Source organism: Hippocampus bargibanti, linkage group LG13 (assembly GCF_051943395.1).
Source record: "Hippocampus bargibanti isolate YZ-2025 linkage group LG13, ASM5194339v1, whole genome shotgun sequence".
In the NCBI taxonomy this organism is placed as follows: Eukaryota; Metazoa; Chordata; class Actinopteri; order Syngnathiformes; family Syngnathidae; genus Hippocampus; species Hippocampus bargibanti.
This window is the reverse complement of record NC_142746.1, coordinates 15836000-15851865: the sequence shown is the minus strand read 5'-3', so window position 1 is coordinate 15851865 and position 15866 is coordinate 15836000. Positions and strand designations below refer to the sequence as shown.

The following is a 15866-nucleotide window of genomic DNA, read 5'->3' as shown; positions in this document are numbered from 1 at the left end:
ATTTGACAAAACTAAGCACCGTCTAATGTGATCAATGAAGAGCTGAATGAAAATAAATTGCTATAGATATTTATTTTGCTTTATCATATATGATAAAGCACAATGATGACGTATCCGTATGAGAATTTGCACATTTAAGCATATTTTTTTTATTATTCTTGTTCCAATGGTTGTATTTTAGTGGATTTACAATTTTTTACATTTTTAATTTATTATCTCATTCACTGCCAGACATGCAAAAATGAGTCCACTCCACTTTCATTATAAAAAGTTAATTCCTAAATTACGTATATGGGTCTGGAGTTATATGATCTTGAATTGAGGGCAGCTGTCCAAATTACAATGCAATGCATACATATTGGTTTAAATAGCGCTTTAACAACAGCTGAAGCTGGAACAAAGTGCTAACATGGAGAAAAGGGATATGTGGAAGGAAAAAAACATTGCCAGAGGCCATGGCCAGCGCTTTATTGGCATCCAAACAAGAAAAAACATAACCCGAACAAATTCGGGAATGGTGCCCTTTGTCATATTTTCAATACCCGAATAAATTTGTGAATGGCAGTGAATGAGTTAAATTTGAAAGTACAGGGCGGCTTACTAGTCGAGTGGTTAGCACATCAATTTCACAGTGTAGAGGCACCGGGTTCAATTACCGCTCCGACACCTGGTGCAAAGTTTGCATGATCTCCCAATGCTTGTGTGGCGTTTTTCTCTGTACTCCAGTTTCCTCCCATATACCAAAAATATACTTGGCTGGCTGCGTTTCTGTGTACCCCGTGATTGGCTGGAAAATGGTTACAAATGGGCCTGGGATGAATCGGGGTGATAACTGCATTTCATTCAAATTGAATAATGACAGAAGGATTCATGTAATTAATATGTACTGTAGTTGGGAAAAAAATGAAAACATAATAAATGAGAATTTGTGTGGCAAGGCAAGGATCGGAGTAATGAATCGGTGAGAAAGTGCAAACCTCGACTTGGGACTTAACATCAATCCATCAAATCCATCCATTGTGATTTAAGAAGCGGGATTCATCTGTGAATCACAGGGAATATGTCGACAATCCATCATTATAAAAGAAAGAAAACTCCACTCATGCAGTGTTTGGACATGAAAATAAAACCACGAACAGAGTAAAGGGAAAAATAGGGCATACTTTAAATGGATGCACGAGAAATGGTGTTCAATATCAAAATGTTGAGGCCGCATCAGGATTGGGATCAGGGATCACGTCAATCATATGGAGACGCTGTTGTTGAATTTATCCCAGATAATGTTGCGGCCCATGATTCCAGTACATTTGGCATTGTTACAAAATCACATGGGGTAATCATAACAAGATCTCTTCCCTATGACTGGCTTGGAGATTTCATTTGCTTATTGTGCATGTGTGGGAGCATGCACAATCAGCCCATGACACTGTGTGGGCAGGTTTTCAAGCAGAACAGACAAGCTCTGCAATGGACCTGAGTGGCGGCACATAAGGGACAGCTGGATGTTGTCATGCCCCTTTAATGCTGATTGCAGCCCACGAGCATCTACCAATTACAAATCTGCTTCACAGCATTCAGAGGTGAAATACAGCAGCAAAAAGAACATTTTACTTTTACTGTACAAAAGACCGCTCTCAAATTGTGAATCAAAATGGCTGATTTAATCAGTAAATATGTTTTACATCAATCACATATGCTTCATCAACACAAACTCAAAACTGAGGAGAAGAAAACTGACATGCATCATAAAATTTGTGTTTTTTTTAGTCAGTTTAGGCTCTTCATTCAAAGGAAGTGAAGGTTAAACGGTTGAGTCGTCGGATTTTGAAGGTTTGTTTTGATTGGCAGCTGTCCATCAGAGATTTATTCGAAACCACAAACATGCCTGCATTGCTGTTATGCAGCCTCCTAAGCAGTATGCTGCAAAAAAAATATATAAATATGTCTTTTTATTTTTCGATCCCCCTATTTTCCGTTGTATAAGGCGCACCGGAGTATCCGACGCACCCCCAATGAATGATGGATTTTCAAACTTTTTCCATAAATAAGGTGCACGGACTATTAGGCGCACCTTCAATGACTGAAAGGTTCCAAATTTAATATTGAAATGGATGAAAAGTATAAGGCACAACACATTATAAGGTGCTAAAGTAGAGGCTGAGGTTAGGCATGACTTCTACAGGGGGAAATGGAGTCGATGGCTGTTGACAGTAGTTGCGAGACCTGTTGTGGCTCAATATGACTTCCCATATAAGGCGCACCTGCGTATAAGGAGCGGGGTCATCTTTTGAAGAAAATCATTTTTTTGTGTGGGCCTTATACACCGGAAAATACGGTGTATTTCCATTGTGAGAGAAAATTTCATCAGTAAGATAGATGCAATCACATTTGTCTCACTTCTAATTCTGTTAGTTGAGCTAATACACATAAAATGTGGTTAAAACCAATGGAGGGATTTACAACATATCAAATAAATGTTACATTGGGTATTTCTGCACAAGCTTTCTTTCATCTGTTTCACTCCAATTCTCGTTCCTCATCCATCGTGAGTGTGAGGAATTCTTCTCCGCCTACTTGTACTTGGCCATAAATAAAACAACCTCCACCGACAAGCCAATGTCTTCAGCAGAGATTTCTCTTACTTTTTGTCATGAGCATCGACTGGTGATTCCACTGGACTTCGGGGGGATAAGTCACACTAAATACGGAAGATGTCACCAGTCAATGCCGACACAGAAAGCGATATAGACACACACTATCAATTCCGTGTCCATTTATTGTTTTGATATTGCAAAAAAATTGGAATACAATTACACGCCTCCATTGCAGCCACCTCCTGATTGTGATTAGTGCCATTTTGTTGGGGTTAGATACAGTAATAAACTCAGAAAAGGTCACCCACACCCCCACTCCCCCCTATGGGGCTGAGACAATCAGGAAACATTAACTGTGAGAAGGTTAAGCCATCGGCTTTCATTGCAACACAAGATAATTAGTGAAAACGAATAAAAAGAGATGTTGGTGACATAAACTGGATTCAAAACGCTGCGAACATTTTCATGTTAACACAGTGTTCGAGATTAAGCTGATGGATGGAGAATGTTGGGGAGGTGTGTTGGAGCGAGGGGGGGGGGGTTAGGTTATTGGCTAAAAATGAATTAAGAAATGTCTTTGAATGGCTTGTGTTCCATAAAACCGTATCTCACTCTTTAGCTTTACCACATGTTTTTGTCAGGACTGTTTACGTTCAGTTCAAAAAAAGTCAATCTCCCTCCTGACCTTTTCTTGCCCCGCAGTTTGTTGATTAACACACGCACACATACACGCACACACATGCGCACGCCCAATATGGAATTTCATGTTCCAATATCGCACGTCTCCACATTGGAAAACCTCAGCATCTGGCCAATGTACCAAAGTGTCCACACAGCAATATGATATCACCGAAGCTTACAAAACATTTGTTGTGCAACATCTATTGTTTTTAAAGTCTTTTAACGTGTATATAAATTGTATTGTTCTCTGCCAAGCCCTCTGTGCCGTTGCTGTAATGTCATTTATAATCAATCGATGGACAGCTGAAGCCAACATTGCGAATTGTTTTCTCCTCGCGTTCGGCTTTATTGAGATGATACGGTGGTAGAAATGTGTGTTTGTGTTGACTTCTCTTCATCTGTTATCATCTAATCAGGAGTGACCTTTTTCTTATTTTTTTTCTCAAAAATACAATTCTACATTATGTTTTATTATATTTTTTATTTGGTCTCCCGTAGGGGAGAAACTTGTCTTGGACGACCATGCTCCTATATGCATTGAACAATTCTTACAGTACTACAATACATACAGTATTACATTACAATACATACAGTACTGGAGAATATATACCATATTTTCCAGTGTATAAGGCGCACCCCAAAGCCTTCATTTTCTTCAAAAGTCTTATACGCGCCTTATATGTGAAAGAACATTGAGCCACAACAGGTCAGCAGCCAGCAACTCCATTTCCCCCTGTAGAAGAAGTAGTGCGTAACCCCAGCCCCTACTATAGCGCATTATAATGTGGTGTGCCTTATATTTGGAAAACCTTCATATATTTGTATATTAGATTTGGAAATGTGTGCTTGTATATGGAAAAAGTTTGAAAATACACCATTCATTGTGGGTACGCCTTATACTCCGGTGTGCGTTACACACCGTAAAATACGGTACTCTACACACAATGGAAACTACATTGCAGCCATATTCACACCACACACTGCCCTCGTGTCTTCCTGCTTATCTGTCTACTTTCCTCTAATTGTTTTTTCATCAAGCTGATAGCCTGCGGTATGAATGCGTTTTGATATCGTTTTAATTTGCAGGGAAGGGTCTTTTAACCTCCTTCCTGAGGGTAGTAGCTCGAATCGGGAAGGCAGCACATGAGATGGTTTGTCTAAAAAGTTGTTGGTCTGTTGAATAACAGATTATTTCAGAGGGTACAACTTGGTTGGCAATTGGAGGAAGGAAAGAAGAGCATCATTCAGAGCATCCATCAGAATCAGAAAACCTTTAATCGTCCCACAATGGGGAGATTTCCATGTGTGCAGCTACATGTGATGCATGATGTGTATTCACATTACAATGTTTAATGTAGCCAATATTGAATGTATATTATACAACATCACATAATCACCAGTACATTTTATTGGTCATGATGAGGTTTGCTGGCCATTTCAGTTTGACAGGTGCAATACAGATCGCGTGACTGAGAACCCACTCATTACAACGAAGCACTTTTATAATCACCGGTTTTCGCCTTTCCAGGCACAATTTCTCTAAACAAGACACATTTCCCTGTCATGTCACATGCACATGAAATGAAAATGTTGCTCGTACAGACACAATGTAAATAAGCATTTGTGTGAGTCACATATAAACTGCTAAGAGTCTGCAGTCTGAAAACAATGATACAACATTAGGTAGTAACATCCAAATAATTTGCATTAGCTAGTAGGTGATTTTTCACTCATTCACTGCAAGATGTGCAAAAATGTGTCCAATACAGTGCCAGGGTTTTTGTCATTGCCACCTAAATTCCAAAACCAACAGAATATTGACTTCTAGGACTACATAAACATTCAATACAGTTTTTAGAAAGATTAGACTATCTTCTTTCATCAGAAAAAAAGTTCAATTCCTAAATTGTATGGGTCTGGAGTTATATGAACTTGAAATGGGGGTGGCTGTCTAAAATACAATGCAATCCACACATATTGCTGCATATCGTGCTTAAACAACAGCTGATGCTGGAAAAAGGGAAATGCTACCCCTTTGTGGAAAAGGAAAAAAAAACATTGACAGAGGCCATTGTCAGCGCTTTCTCGGCACCCAAGCATGAAAAAATAAAAACGAATAAATTCGGGAATGGCGCTCTGTCATATTTTCAATTCCCAAAGAAATTTGTGAGTGGCAGTGAATGAGTTAAATATAATGTTTCAGTCCCTATTGCAAACTCCACAGATGGGCAATTTCACGTTTTCGTCAACTCCTTATTGCAGCTCAGTCTCACAGAAGGTACCATAATTTATTAGCTTTTCAGAGCGTTTCTGCAACAATTGAAGTAGACGTGAGTGTGTCCGTGCATGTGCATGACTGTGTGTGTCTTTCTTCCAGGCCTGCATTGCAAGTTCATTATCTTGTCTCATCCTTTCTCCGACAAACCTCCCAGCAGGTGTCTCAAGGCACAGGTCTTCCACAACTTGAGTCCTTATCTCAGTCTAAACTCAAGACTGGCAAGAAGCCAACTCCACGATGGACTCCATGAGATCGGACCTTCAGCCTTTGTCTTGGCTTTCAGATCGCAGAGATTACAAAATCGTTCTAAATAATTAAAGTGTACTATACTAAGAAGAACACTGCCTTAGAGCCTGAGATGCATATTTTTTTTTTTAGAAATCAATGATGTGCTCGTCATATGTGTCATGTTTTGCTTTGTTTTTCATCTCAGTTTCAGATGTAGTGAAGGATGTTACCTCCTGTGGTGCACCTGTCACACATCATAATCAACTCACTATTTAAGAACTACTTAAACAATAACCAGTGTCATATTATTCGCCTGGCTCACGACTTCTTTCCAATTGTCTATTTGATCCACGTTTACGCTCCATAGTTTTCTTTTCTTGTTTTGTCTTTTTCCTTGTAAGGTACGTTTTGGGTTCTTTGTAGTACAGTGCTCCCCAACTTACGAACGAGATACGTTCCGAATGGTCGTTCGGAAGGTGAATTTGTTTGCAAGTGGCTTCAGTGCTGTATGTTTAAGGTTTGCATAAGTATGTTTAAGGCTTGTATAAGTAACCCATATTGGTTTGTATTGAAAAATAAACATTGAATAACATGGGCTTCACATTGGTATTAGCGGCGGAAACTACTCGGAAAAAGGCGCGCAATACAAGATCTAACTATTAGCTTCTCTGTCCGAAGATTTTTCTACATACCTGCAAAAATTGTTCGTATGTACCGTTGTTCGTAACTCGAATGTTTGTAAGTAGGGGAGTGTCTGCATTCTTTGTGTGTTTGACACGTTTTGGATGTTCTTTAGTTGTTTTAATTCCATTACTTTTCATTTTATTTGCAAGCATTTGGGTTGTTTTTCTTTTTTTTCCTGCCTTACAGTGACTCGCGTCATTTGTTGGATTTTCTCGGTTTTGGTGACCTTTTTGGTGTAAACAAATATTTTTTTTCAAATTTTGTTTGTTGACTTCCATTCTATTTGCAGAGATCCGGACATCTTGATAATATCAATACGATAACATGTTGAGTGAACATATTTGAAGTTTACAAAATATTACTATAGTTAATGCAGAGGTATAAAATGAGCAGATTTCATGTACTGTATTAGTGCATTTGGATGTTTCCTATGACACAAAAAATCCTAATGAAAACCGGATAACTGCTACTACAGGGTAACACTGTTGGGGGAAATAAATGCTCCCACGCAGTACGTGAGACAAAGGTTGATGCTGGAGTTATCATAAAACTGTCTGTTAAAGATTATGTGGGGTCCGGCATTTGAAACAAGTGACGCGTGTCTTGTGAAAGAGGAGACTGCAGAATTAACCGTTTATTACTGCACCATAGGTCGTTGTTTTGTGTTCTAAATGTCTGTCCTGCTGAATCGCGTGGCTGTGGTTTCCAAGGTAACATCTCCAGTGGCCCGGCTTTTGAGAACACATTGCCCTGTAATGTTGGTCCCATGTTACCATAGCAAATGTCTCTGCTCAACATTGCACACTCTATAAGAGGGCTTTGTGGGCTAATGCTCCTCAGTGCATCAAACATTAAGACACTTAATTGAGGATTATAGAAAAATCAATAACCGAGTGGACAAAAAATATATTATCTGCCGAGCTTGCTGTTTGAGGTTTTCATTTTACTTGTGTTGATCCAAATGAGCTGGCAGGACATCAAGCCAGTATTAACAACATTACTGTTTCAAAAAGAAAAAAACAACTTTAAATCAAGGTAAAGATTCAAAATGTTAACATTTCATATCATGCGTCGTATAAATATTTTATATTTTCATACCATCTCATACAAACATTTAAAACATTTTAACTCTGCTGCTTTAAATAGAGTCCCCACCGTGCAAAGTGCCAACTGCACAAGAGGAGGATAACTACATGCATTATATATTGTGCAAAAGTGCATTGCCTTTATCGCTCAGTCTTTATCGTCTCTGTGGAGATGACTTAACAGGAACAATTTTGCTCTGTCAGAGAAGTCCAAGATGGTGCCCGAGTCGGCAGCCATCGGCAAGTGCTCTCACGAGCCTTGCTTTTTGTCTGTTGTCTTAGTGTCTTCTTTTGCCAACATGGAAGAGACTGTGCTCAGCGGTGGCAATACTGTTTTTGATTGGGAGGAATGTCGGTGCCATTTGACTGTCATCGCTGGACAGCTCTGGGTCGATTGTGCTTTTTTTGCACCAGCAATGGGCAGCCTCTTCACAGACCCGCATTGTTCAGCGTAAAAGGTCGGTGCGGTTGGACAGTCTACGGGAGGATAGATGCATGGCTTGAGGAGCTCGTGATGAGACGAAAGGAGCGTCAATGCGTATGTGGAACTGTCGCGGCTTGGAATTGAAGCGGATTTACTGTACAGGAGATGTGAAACAATCTCTTTTCGTCCAAGTATGCTACAGCTTTGTGTTTGCTTTGAACATTTAGCTTGTAGCAGACATGCACATTCCACCATGAATTCTCTGATCTCCTCTCCTCTTTCATCTAGAACTGCTTCATGCAACAAAGAGGGTGCAGAAAGTGCTAAAGATTGAAGACTGTGTCTTCTGTGTTGTCACATGATTTTTTTTTACTTCAAGATGATGCCTCAAGAGTGGCTGCCATTACAGCAGTCCCTGTATTTTGTTTTTGCTGCTGTGAAATGGAAATTTCTCCACTGTGAGACAAATAAAGGCTCTAATCTAATCTATTTGACTTTTTTCCACCCTCAAAAAGAGGTTTTTCTTACCTAGAAATCATCTTGGCAAACATTTTGTGTTTAAAAAGAAGTCATTCTCATTGTCATCATTATTATTACCAGTAAGATTGGGATTATTTTTGGTATGTATTATTTTTTTACATGGTGACAAAACATTTGGCTACCAAAATTACTCAGACAATAATGAGTGTGCATCGCTGCAATATCGGGCAATTCAACATTTGCTTATGGCAGTACATTTTGTCATTTTTTGTAATAACTAAAAGCTCTCCAAACACCAGTTTTTCCGCGTTAAACAAATTAAAATAACCAACAAACCATCACTAATGAAACACAGATTAAAGTTGAAGCAGAGTCAAAGTGCATTTCGGTGGCCTATAGCTGCCTCTCTAATTGAGACTTTCATCATTACATATTCAAGTATGTGCCGCACTCTCCTGCATGAGCCAATCAAGAAAGCTTTACGCAGCCATTGGCCACATTTTGAGGAGTTCTGTGTATTGTGGGGGTGGGGGTGAGGAGAGGGGGTCGAGTGGGCTGAAGCGCAGTCTCCTCTATGCTCTCCCATTTAATCACCGTAGTCAGCAGAACGAGTGGCCAGGCAGAGCAGCGCAGCATCCACCGACAGAGCATCCACGATGACAACTGCGCTCATGGAGGAAGCAAGCGAAGGAAGTGCCGAAGGGAATGCCTAAGCGCTGTAAAGAGGAGAGAGTGAGCTGTAAAGAACGACGCAGCTGGAGTATAAGTGGGAGATGAGAGGGATGGAGGCATCGTTTCTGTTTATCCGAGAACCACTGCAGCAGCACTAAATCTGGGGCTGTCAGAGCAGCCCTCAGCAGAGCAACAAGGAGGCAGAAGAGGCTATTTCAAGAGCGGGTCTCATCATCCCGAATCAACCATGAGATTCCCAAGAGCAGATCGAAGTTCACCCAGGGAAAAAGTGGATGGCAAGTCTGGACGCGCCGCCTCAGAGAAATAAAGAAACAAGCAAGTTAGAAGTCTCCTTGTGGATTAGTGAGTGGTGCACTGCGTCCGAGTCGGGTGACCTGCGCTATCATCTTCCCAGGTCCTCCCCTCGCAGTGGTCTGCTCCCGGTGAATGTCCTTTCTGCTCACTCTTCCACTGCTCAGCAGTTGAACACACTCATGGTTGATGCCAAGGGAAAGAACATGAAATGTTTGACTTTCTTCTTAATGCTGCCTGAGTCAGTCAAAAGTAAGTCAAGCAAAACCTCCAAGAAGGGGAATGCCAGCGGCAGCCCTAAACTGCCCCCAGTCTGCTATGAGATTATCACTCTGAGGAACAAGAAGAAGAAGATGGCAGCGGACATGTTTCCCACCAAAAAGACGGCGCCTGCCACCACGGTTCAACAATACCAGCAGCAGAACCTCAACAACAATAACACCATACATAACTGTAACTGGCAAGGACTCTACTCTACTATCAGAGAAAGGTATGCAAGCGCAGCATCAATAAAGGAGCAGACACACGCGTGGTCCCCTGACACGGAAGAACAAAACCTAATATAAAAATTCATCTGCCGGGGTGATTCACGCTGACACCACCTTTATGCGTGCAGACTTTTACTTTTTAACTCAGGCGAGAAGGGCATAGGGAGGACTTTATATGCACATCAGACCCAGAATGTTCGTTCCCAACGGCAAAATATTTACTTTGGCAAAATATTCCAGCTGTCCAGTGCAAAATGCTTTTTTTTCTTTGGGTCTTTGTTTTGTGTCTCTCCAGAACATTTTGTTTACCCACCACAGTGGTCCTCTGCTCAATAATACATGAACACAGCTTTATTGTTGGACCTTTTTGCTGACCGCTTCAGTTTTTCTCTCATTTCTAAAATGGCAGACTTTGTGCAACCGTACCTTACATCCTACTTTTTCACCATATTTAAATTGCCTTTTTCTGTCTTACACTTATGCCATACAAATTCACTTTACATGTATTTTGTCACTTTTCCTATTTGCAGAAATTCTGTAATGTACAACAATGAACTGATGGCAGATGTTCACTTTGTGGTGGGTCAACCAGGAAGGACCAAGCGCCTGCCAGGACACAGAGTAAGAATTTTATCTGTCAATCAGGTGGAAAACAACATGGGCATTTCATAAACATCGCTCATCATTTCATGGAATTCACATCCTTTGTGCCCCACTCTCACTTCGACACCAAGTAAAGTACAGTATGCTCATTCGAGACAATCAATTATTTATGGAAATGAGTCTGACAGAAAGAAAGTGGGGTTCTTCTCTCTTCCTTCATCACAAGAAGATCTACATTTTTGGGTCTTCTTTAGAATTTCTGGGGCACAATTACTGCATTCAATTTTATTCCACCACCATACAGCCACAACTCAAAGCTCACTGCAATCGCATACAGTAGATAATCAGAACCTATTATGCATTTGCAAGACAATGTTATTTTCAAGGAGTCGTCTTTATCATAATCAAGCCTATATTCAGCTTTAAGGCTTATTGAGATTATTATTTTTTTTATTTTTTGACATCCGACATTTTAGAGTGATTTCCGCTCTCAAGCCTTGTTGTTCTAATATGCTACTATAAATGATTCATTAGACATTATGTCTGGACAATGGGCATCACTTAAAACACATCTGGTCTATTTGAATGTAATTTTAATTCAATTCAATTCAATATTCATGATGATATGAGACCTACATTTTGAATCTGTAAAGGCTGGCTCCAGATAACTTTGATAAGGCAGTTATGGAGGGACATGTTGGATGACTTGACTGCACTTAAAAGCTGAAACATTACGCCAGCTGGATTTATTGATGGTTCAGCCAGCATTTTTTTTATTGTCTTAGTTTGGCACCTTATATCCAAAAGCCATTATAGCCAAGACAATTAAGCCCATCTTAAACTGGTCTACATATGAGCTCGCCTCCTGGAGAGAAAAAAACATTTTAACTATCTGAATATCGTAGTTTTTTAACAAATATTGAGTCTACTGCATTTTGCCCACTCATATGAAGAATACCCCCAACAGATCAGATGAGTACGTAGTGTCATTGATGGATTTGTTCTCATCACTAAATTTAGCGCTACAATTATGTTACAACTGATGCAGTCAAGGTGTGATTAGTCATTAATTTCAGGGAATTCAATTTTCACTATTCAATGATGCATTCTGATTCATTTTATGTCTATCAGATGCAATCTTGTTTGTTAGAAACATGCCTCTTCATCCTGAGGGTAAATACCGCTCTATCTGGCAGAGCACTGCTCATTATAAGGGAAACCGAACAAATGCAACCTTCAGTAATTACCACTGGGGAATCGTTCAATAGCTAGGCCTTTGAATACATAGGAACATAGTGTCATATTCAAGTCAAATTACAACTAATTTAGGCACAAAACAATATTATTTAATACATTTATTAGGTCGAAGCGTCTGTTATTTAAATCATATATCGGGTGAACCAATTAATGTTTTTTTTTTCCATTTTCTCACAGTATGTCTTGGCGGTGGGCAGCTCAGTGTTTCACGCCATGTTCTACGGTGAACTGGCTGAAAACGATGATGAGATTCATATTCCAGATGTGGAACCAGCTGCTTTCCTGGCAATGTTAAAGTAAAGATCTTCTCTTCTATCCGACAACTACATTCTACCATTGACCTTTTATGATATGATCTTTATGCTCATGGAATAACATTTGAAACCTCACAGTACAATATTAGGCAATGGACATTACTACACAAAAGGTACAACGCAGAATAATAGGCATAATATCACAATACTCACAAGAAAATATTCCTTATCCTCAGTAAAAACCTTAATTACTATATGGAAAATTCTTTGTACATGATCTGTCTCTGTATTCTACTGCGCCATGGTAGCCAAGAGGTGTAAACCAGAAGGAGCGCAATGTGAATGAGCTATCCAGCTACCTATCTGTTGTTTTGGAAACTACTATACTGTAGAATTTTATTTTGTATTGATTTTTTTTCAAATCACAGTACAAGTGTTTGATTTTAGTGGGATATATTTGTGTCAACAGGTACATCTACTGTGACGAGATTGACCTAAGTGCTGACACAGTCTTAGCCACTCTCTACGCTGCTAAAAAGTACATAGTACCCCACCTGGCGCGTGCCTGTGTCAACTTTCTGGAGACCAGCTTGAGCGCCAAGAACGCCTGTGTGCTGCTCTCCCAGAGCTGCCTGTTCGAAGAGCCTGAGCTTACTCAACGATGCTGGGATGTGATTGACGCCCAGGCCGAGCTGGCCCTTCGCTCGGAGGGTTTCTGCGACATCGACTCCGAGACCCTGGAGAGCATCCTTCAGCGAGAGACACTCAACGCTAAAGAGATCGTTGTGTTTGAGGCGGCACTCAGCTGGGCTGAAGCTGAGTGTCAGAGACAGGAGCTCACCTTGTCCACTGACAACAAGCGGAAGGTTTTGGGCAAGGCCATGTACCTGATACGCATCCCCACCATGGCTCTGGATGACTTTGCCAATGGGGCGGCCCAGTCGGGTGTGCTGACGCTTAATGAGACCAATGACATATTTCTTTGGTACACAGCTGCCAAGAAGCCGGAACTTCAGTTCGTCAGCCAGCCAAGGAAGGGCCTGTCACCCCAGCGCTGCCACAGGTTCCAGTCCTGCGCCTACCGAAGCAATCAGTGGCGTTATCGGGGCCGCTGCGACAGCATCCAGTTCGCTGTGGACAAAAGAGTTTTCATCGCTGGTTTCGGACTCTACGGCTCCAGCTGCGGCTCAACCGAGTATAGTGCCAAGCTAGAACTCAAACGCCAAGGAGTGCTGATGGGGCAAAACCTGAGCAAATACTTCTCGGATGGCTCAAGCAACACTTTCCCTGTGTGGTTCGAGTACCCCGTGCAAATCGAGCCTGATACATTCTACACCGCCAGTGTGGTTCTTGATGGCAATGAGCTGAGCTACTTTGGACAGGAAGGCATGACAGAGGTGCAGTGTGGGAAGGTGACGTTTCAATTCCAGTGCTCGTCAGACAGCACGAATGGCACCGGGGTGCAAGGTGGCCAGATTCCTGAGCTTATCTTCTACGCCTAACGTTTGCACTTGAGATGATCGACGAGGACTTTGTGTAGTGTGGACTGGTATTTATTTTTTCTACCACTGTTATATACTCTTTGACTTGTGACATCTTAAGTGTGTCGTGTAATTTAGATGACTGGTGTCCCAGATGAAGGTCACAAATATCTCAAATGTTGGAGTGCAGAAATATACTTGAGAAAAAATCTTGCACTTGATGCGTGTGTATATATATGTAAATTTTTAAATGTTTATGAGGGCACATTCATGGCTGAGGATGACTTCCGAAATAGCTTTTATGATGAATAGCTACAGAACACTTAATTTGCATCCATGTTTACATATATAGCAGTACGACATCACATTCTTCTCTATTCTCCAATATCTATTTCATGCTATTATCTGTAAGGATTGTCAACATTCGAAGGGGGAAATATAAATACATACACTTATGGTCAAAGCACTGTTTAACAACATCAAGCATTTGTATTTGAGTAGTTGTGCTGCTTTTGGTACTTTGAGTCGACTAATCATGAGAGGTTTTAGATTAGAGAGCACGATGAGACACTTGTTTCTCACTGTAGCATGTTGCTCTGCACTTACAATCACCCCTCTCACTATAAAACCATCAGTGTTGTTATGCCCGCAGTAAACATTTATAAATGAAAATTAAAAAGTGAAGTCACCCCCCATCCCCATTCATGTCTGATTGCATTGCGGTCTAATGCGTACTGCCAATAGTTTTTGCACCTTAGGTTTGTTTCACAGGGTTGAAATCAATAGTGGATGTGTGTGGAGCGAGTGACAGAGCACACATAAAGCGTGTGTTGCAACATTGCACTGATGTTTTGTAACCAGAGGTTATTTTTTTCCTTCAAATTTAAAATCTGGCATAAGAACATCTATATGATGAGGACAAAAGACGGTGTTAACATGCGGTTTGAGTACTGAATGTGGATGACTGTTGATGAAGCAAATAAAGAACAACAAAGTGACTCATGAGTCTTCTTTCAATTCTCATTTTTGCAAAGGACATTTCATTGATTATCCTATCAAATTCTACAACTGGTTAAGAATCCTGGATGAAACCTCAAATCTCACAGGTTACTCCTAGTTAACTTTGATGAAAGGATAGTTAATTACGACAAGAGCGATTTACATCACATCAATGAAATAAAAAGTAGAGACACATTCATTTGAAATAGTGCTGTCCTTTCATATGTTGGAAACGAAGCCTTCACACATACGGAATGTTCTACCTAAACTTTATGTGTACCCCTTAGCGTAGCTTTCCATTACTTTTTATAAAAAAACAGATTATACTCTTTTGACACTTGATGCTTCATGAATGCATGTAAACTGACTAAAGTCTCATAGTGGTAAAGTCAAGCAGCATTAATGCCATTATTCAAACCACTTATCCTCGCAAAGGTCAACTGGGTGCTGGAGCGCCAGTAGGCGGGGAACAACCTGAACTGATTGCCACCAAATTGCAGTGTACACAACAAACAAACACTCACACTTCAGGAAAATTTAGAGTTTTCATTAGCCTGCCTTGGATAGTTTTGGAATGTGGAAGGAAGCCAAAGTAAACAGAGAAACCCCACATCGACTTATGGAGAACACATGAACTCCACACAGGAGCGCGTTCTTGAATACTCAATCTTTGCACTGTGAAGCAGAGTCCCTCGGATTCAAGCATGGGAAGCAATTCAGTTTTGAGAAGGATGGAGAACTCTGGACTATGAACACAGACTCAGCTTCATTTTCGCAACATTAATTATTCTACATAATTGAGATTGTATGCTATTCTTTTCAATACACTTTCCAGTTACCTTCGGCATACTAAAAGTCACACATCGAATAGGAAGCTAGAATTGAAAGCAGCACACATTAGTTTTCTCACACAACAATATTGTTTTGTGCCTAAATTAGATTCTAAAAATACAACCATGACTTCATCTCCACCCAAACCGGTAATTATTGAATGCAATGAGAAGAACTGACAAACAATGCTCATGTTTTATTTCATTGCACAAAAGTTGCAAGTCAATCATTCAGCAACCCAGTTCGGAAAAAAAGTCCTGACTTTAGTGGGCGGATGGCTGATACATGATTGGCAATAAATCTGGAGCACATCTGACAGCGAGCAGGAAGCCCATGATGAATTGAACGAAATATTTTACAGGAGCTAGTCGCTTCAGTATGATTTCTCATGATTGTCTTGTTTATGTGGTAAGCAAGGCCATTCATTATACTGTGGAAACAGAATATACCAGGAGACTAAGGCAAACCTTTTCCAAGCTTGGCGTACAAAGTCCAGGTGCCATTCTACCCACCTT

At 40.5% G+C, this 15866-nt stretch overlaps 1 protein-coding gene across 2 annotated transcripts; it reads left to right on the top strand.

Moving 5' to 3' along the window:
* The first annotated feature begins 9044 nt into the window (after positions 1-9044).
* Positions 9045-14519, top strand: LOC148889500 (BTB/POZ domain-containing protein 3-like). Of its 2 annotated transcripts, XM_089012579.1 has the most exons (5): positions 9045-9466; positions 9542-9928; positions 10457-10547; positions 11964-12082; positions 12510-14519. In XM_089012579.1, the coding sequence occupies exons 1-5, from the start codon at positions 9420-9422 to the stop codon at positions 13540-13542; spliced, it is 1677 nt and encodes a 558-aa protein (XP_088868705.1). In that variant the 5' UTR covers positions 9045-9419; the 3' UTR covers positions 13543-14519. The 2 variants fall into 2 exon arrangements, with proteins under 2 accessions (XP_088868705.1, XP_088868704.1); XM_089012578.1 differs by having other exon boundaries at positions 9045-9928.
* The last annotated feature ends 1347 nt before the right edge of the window (positions 14520-15866 follow it).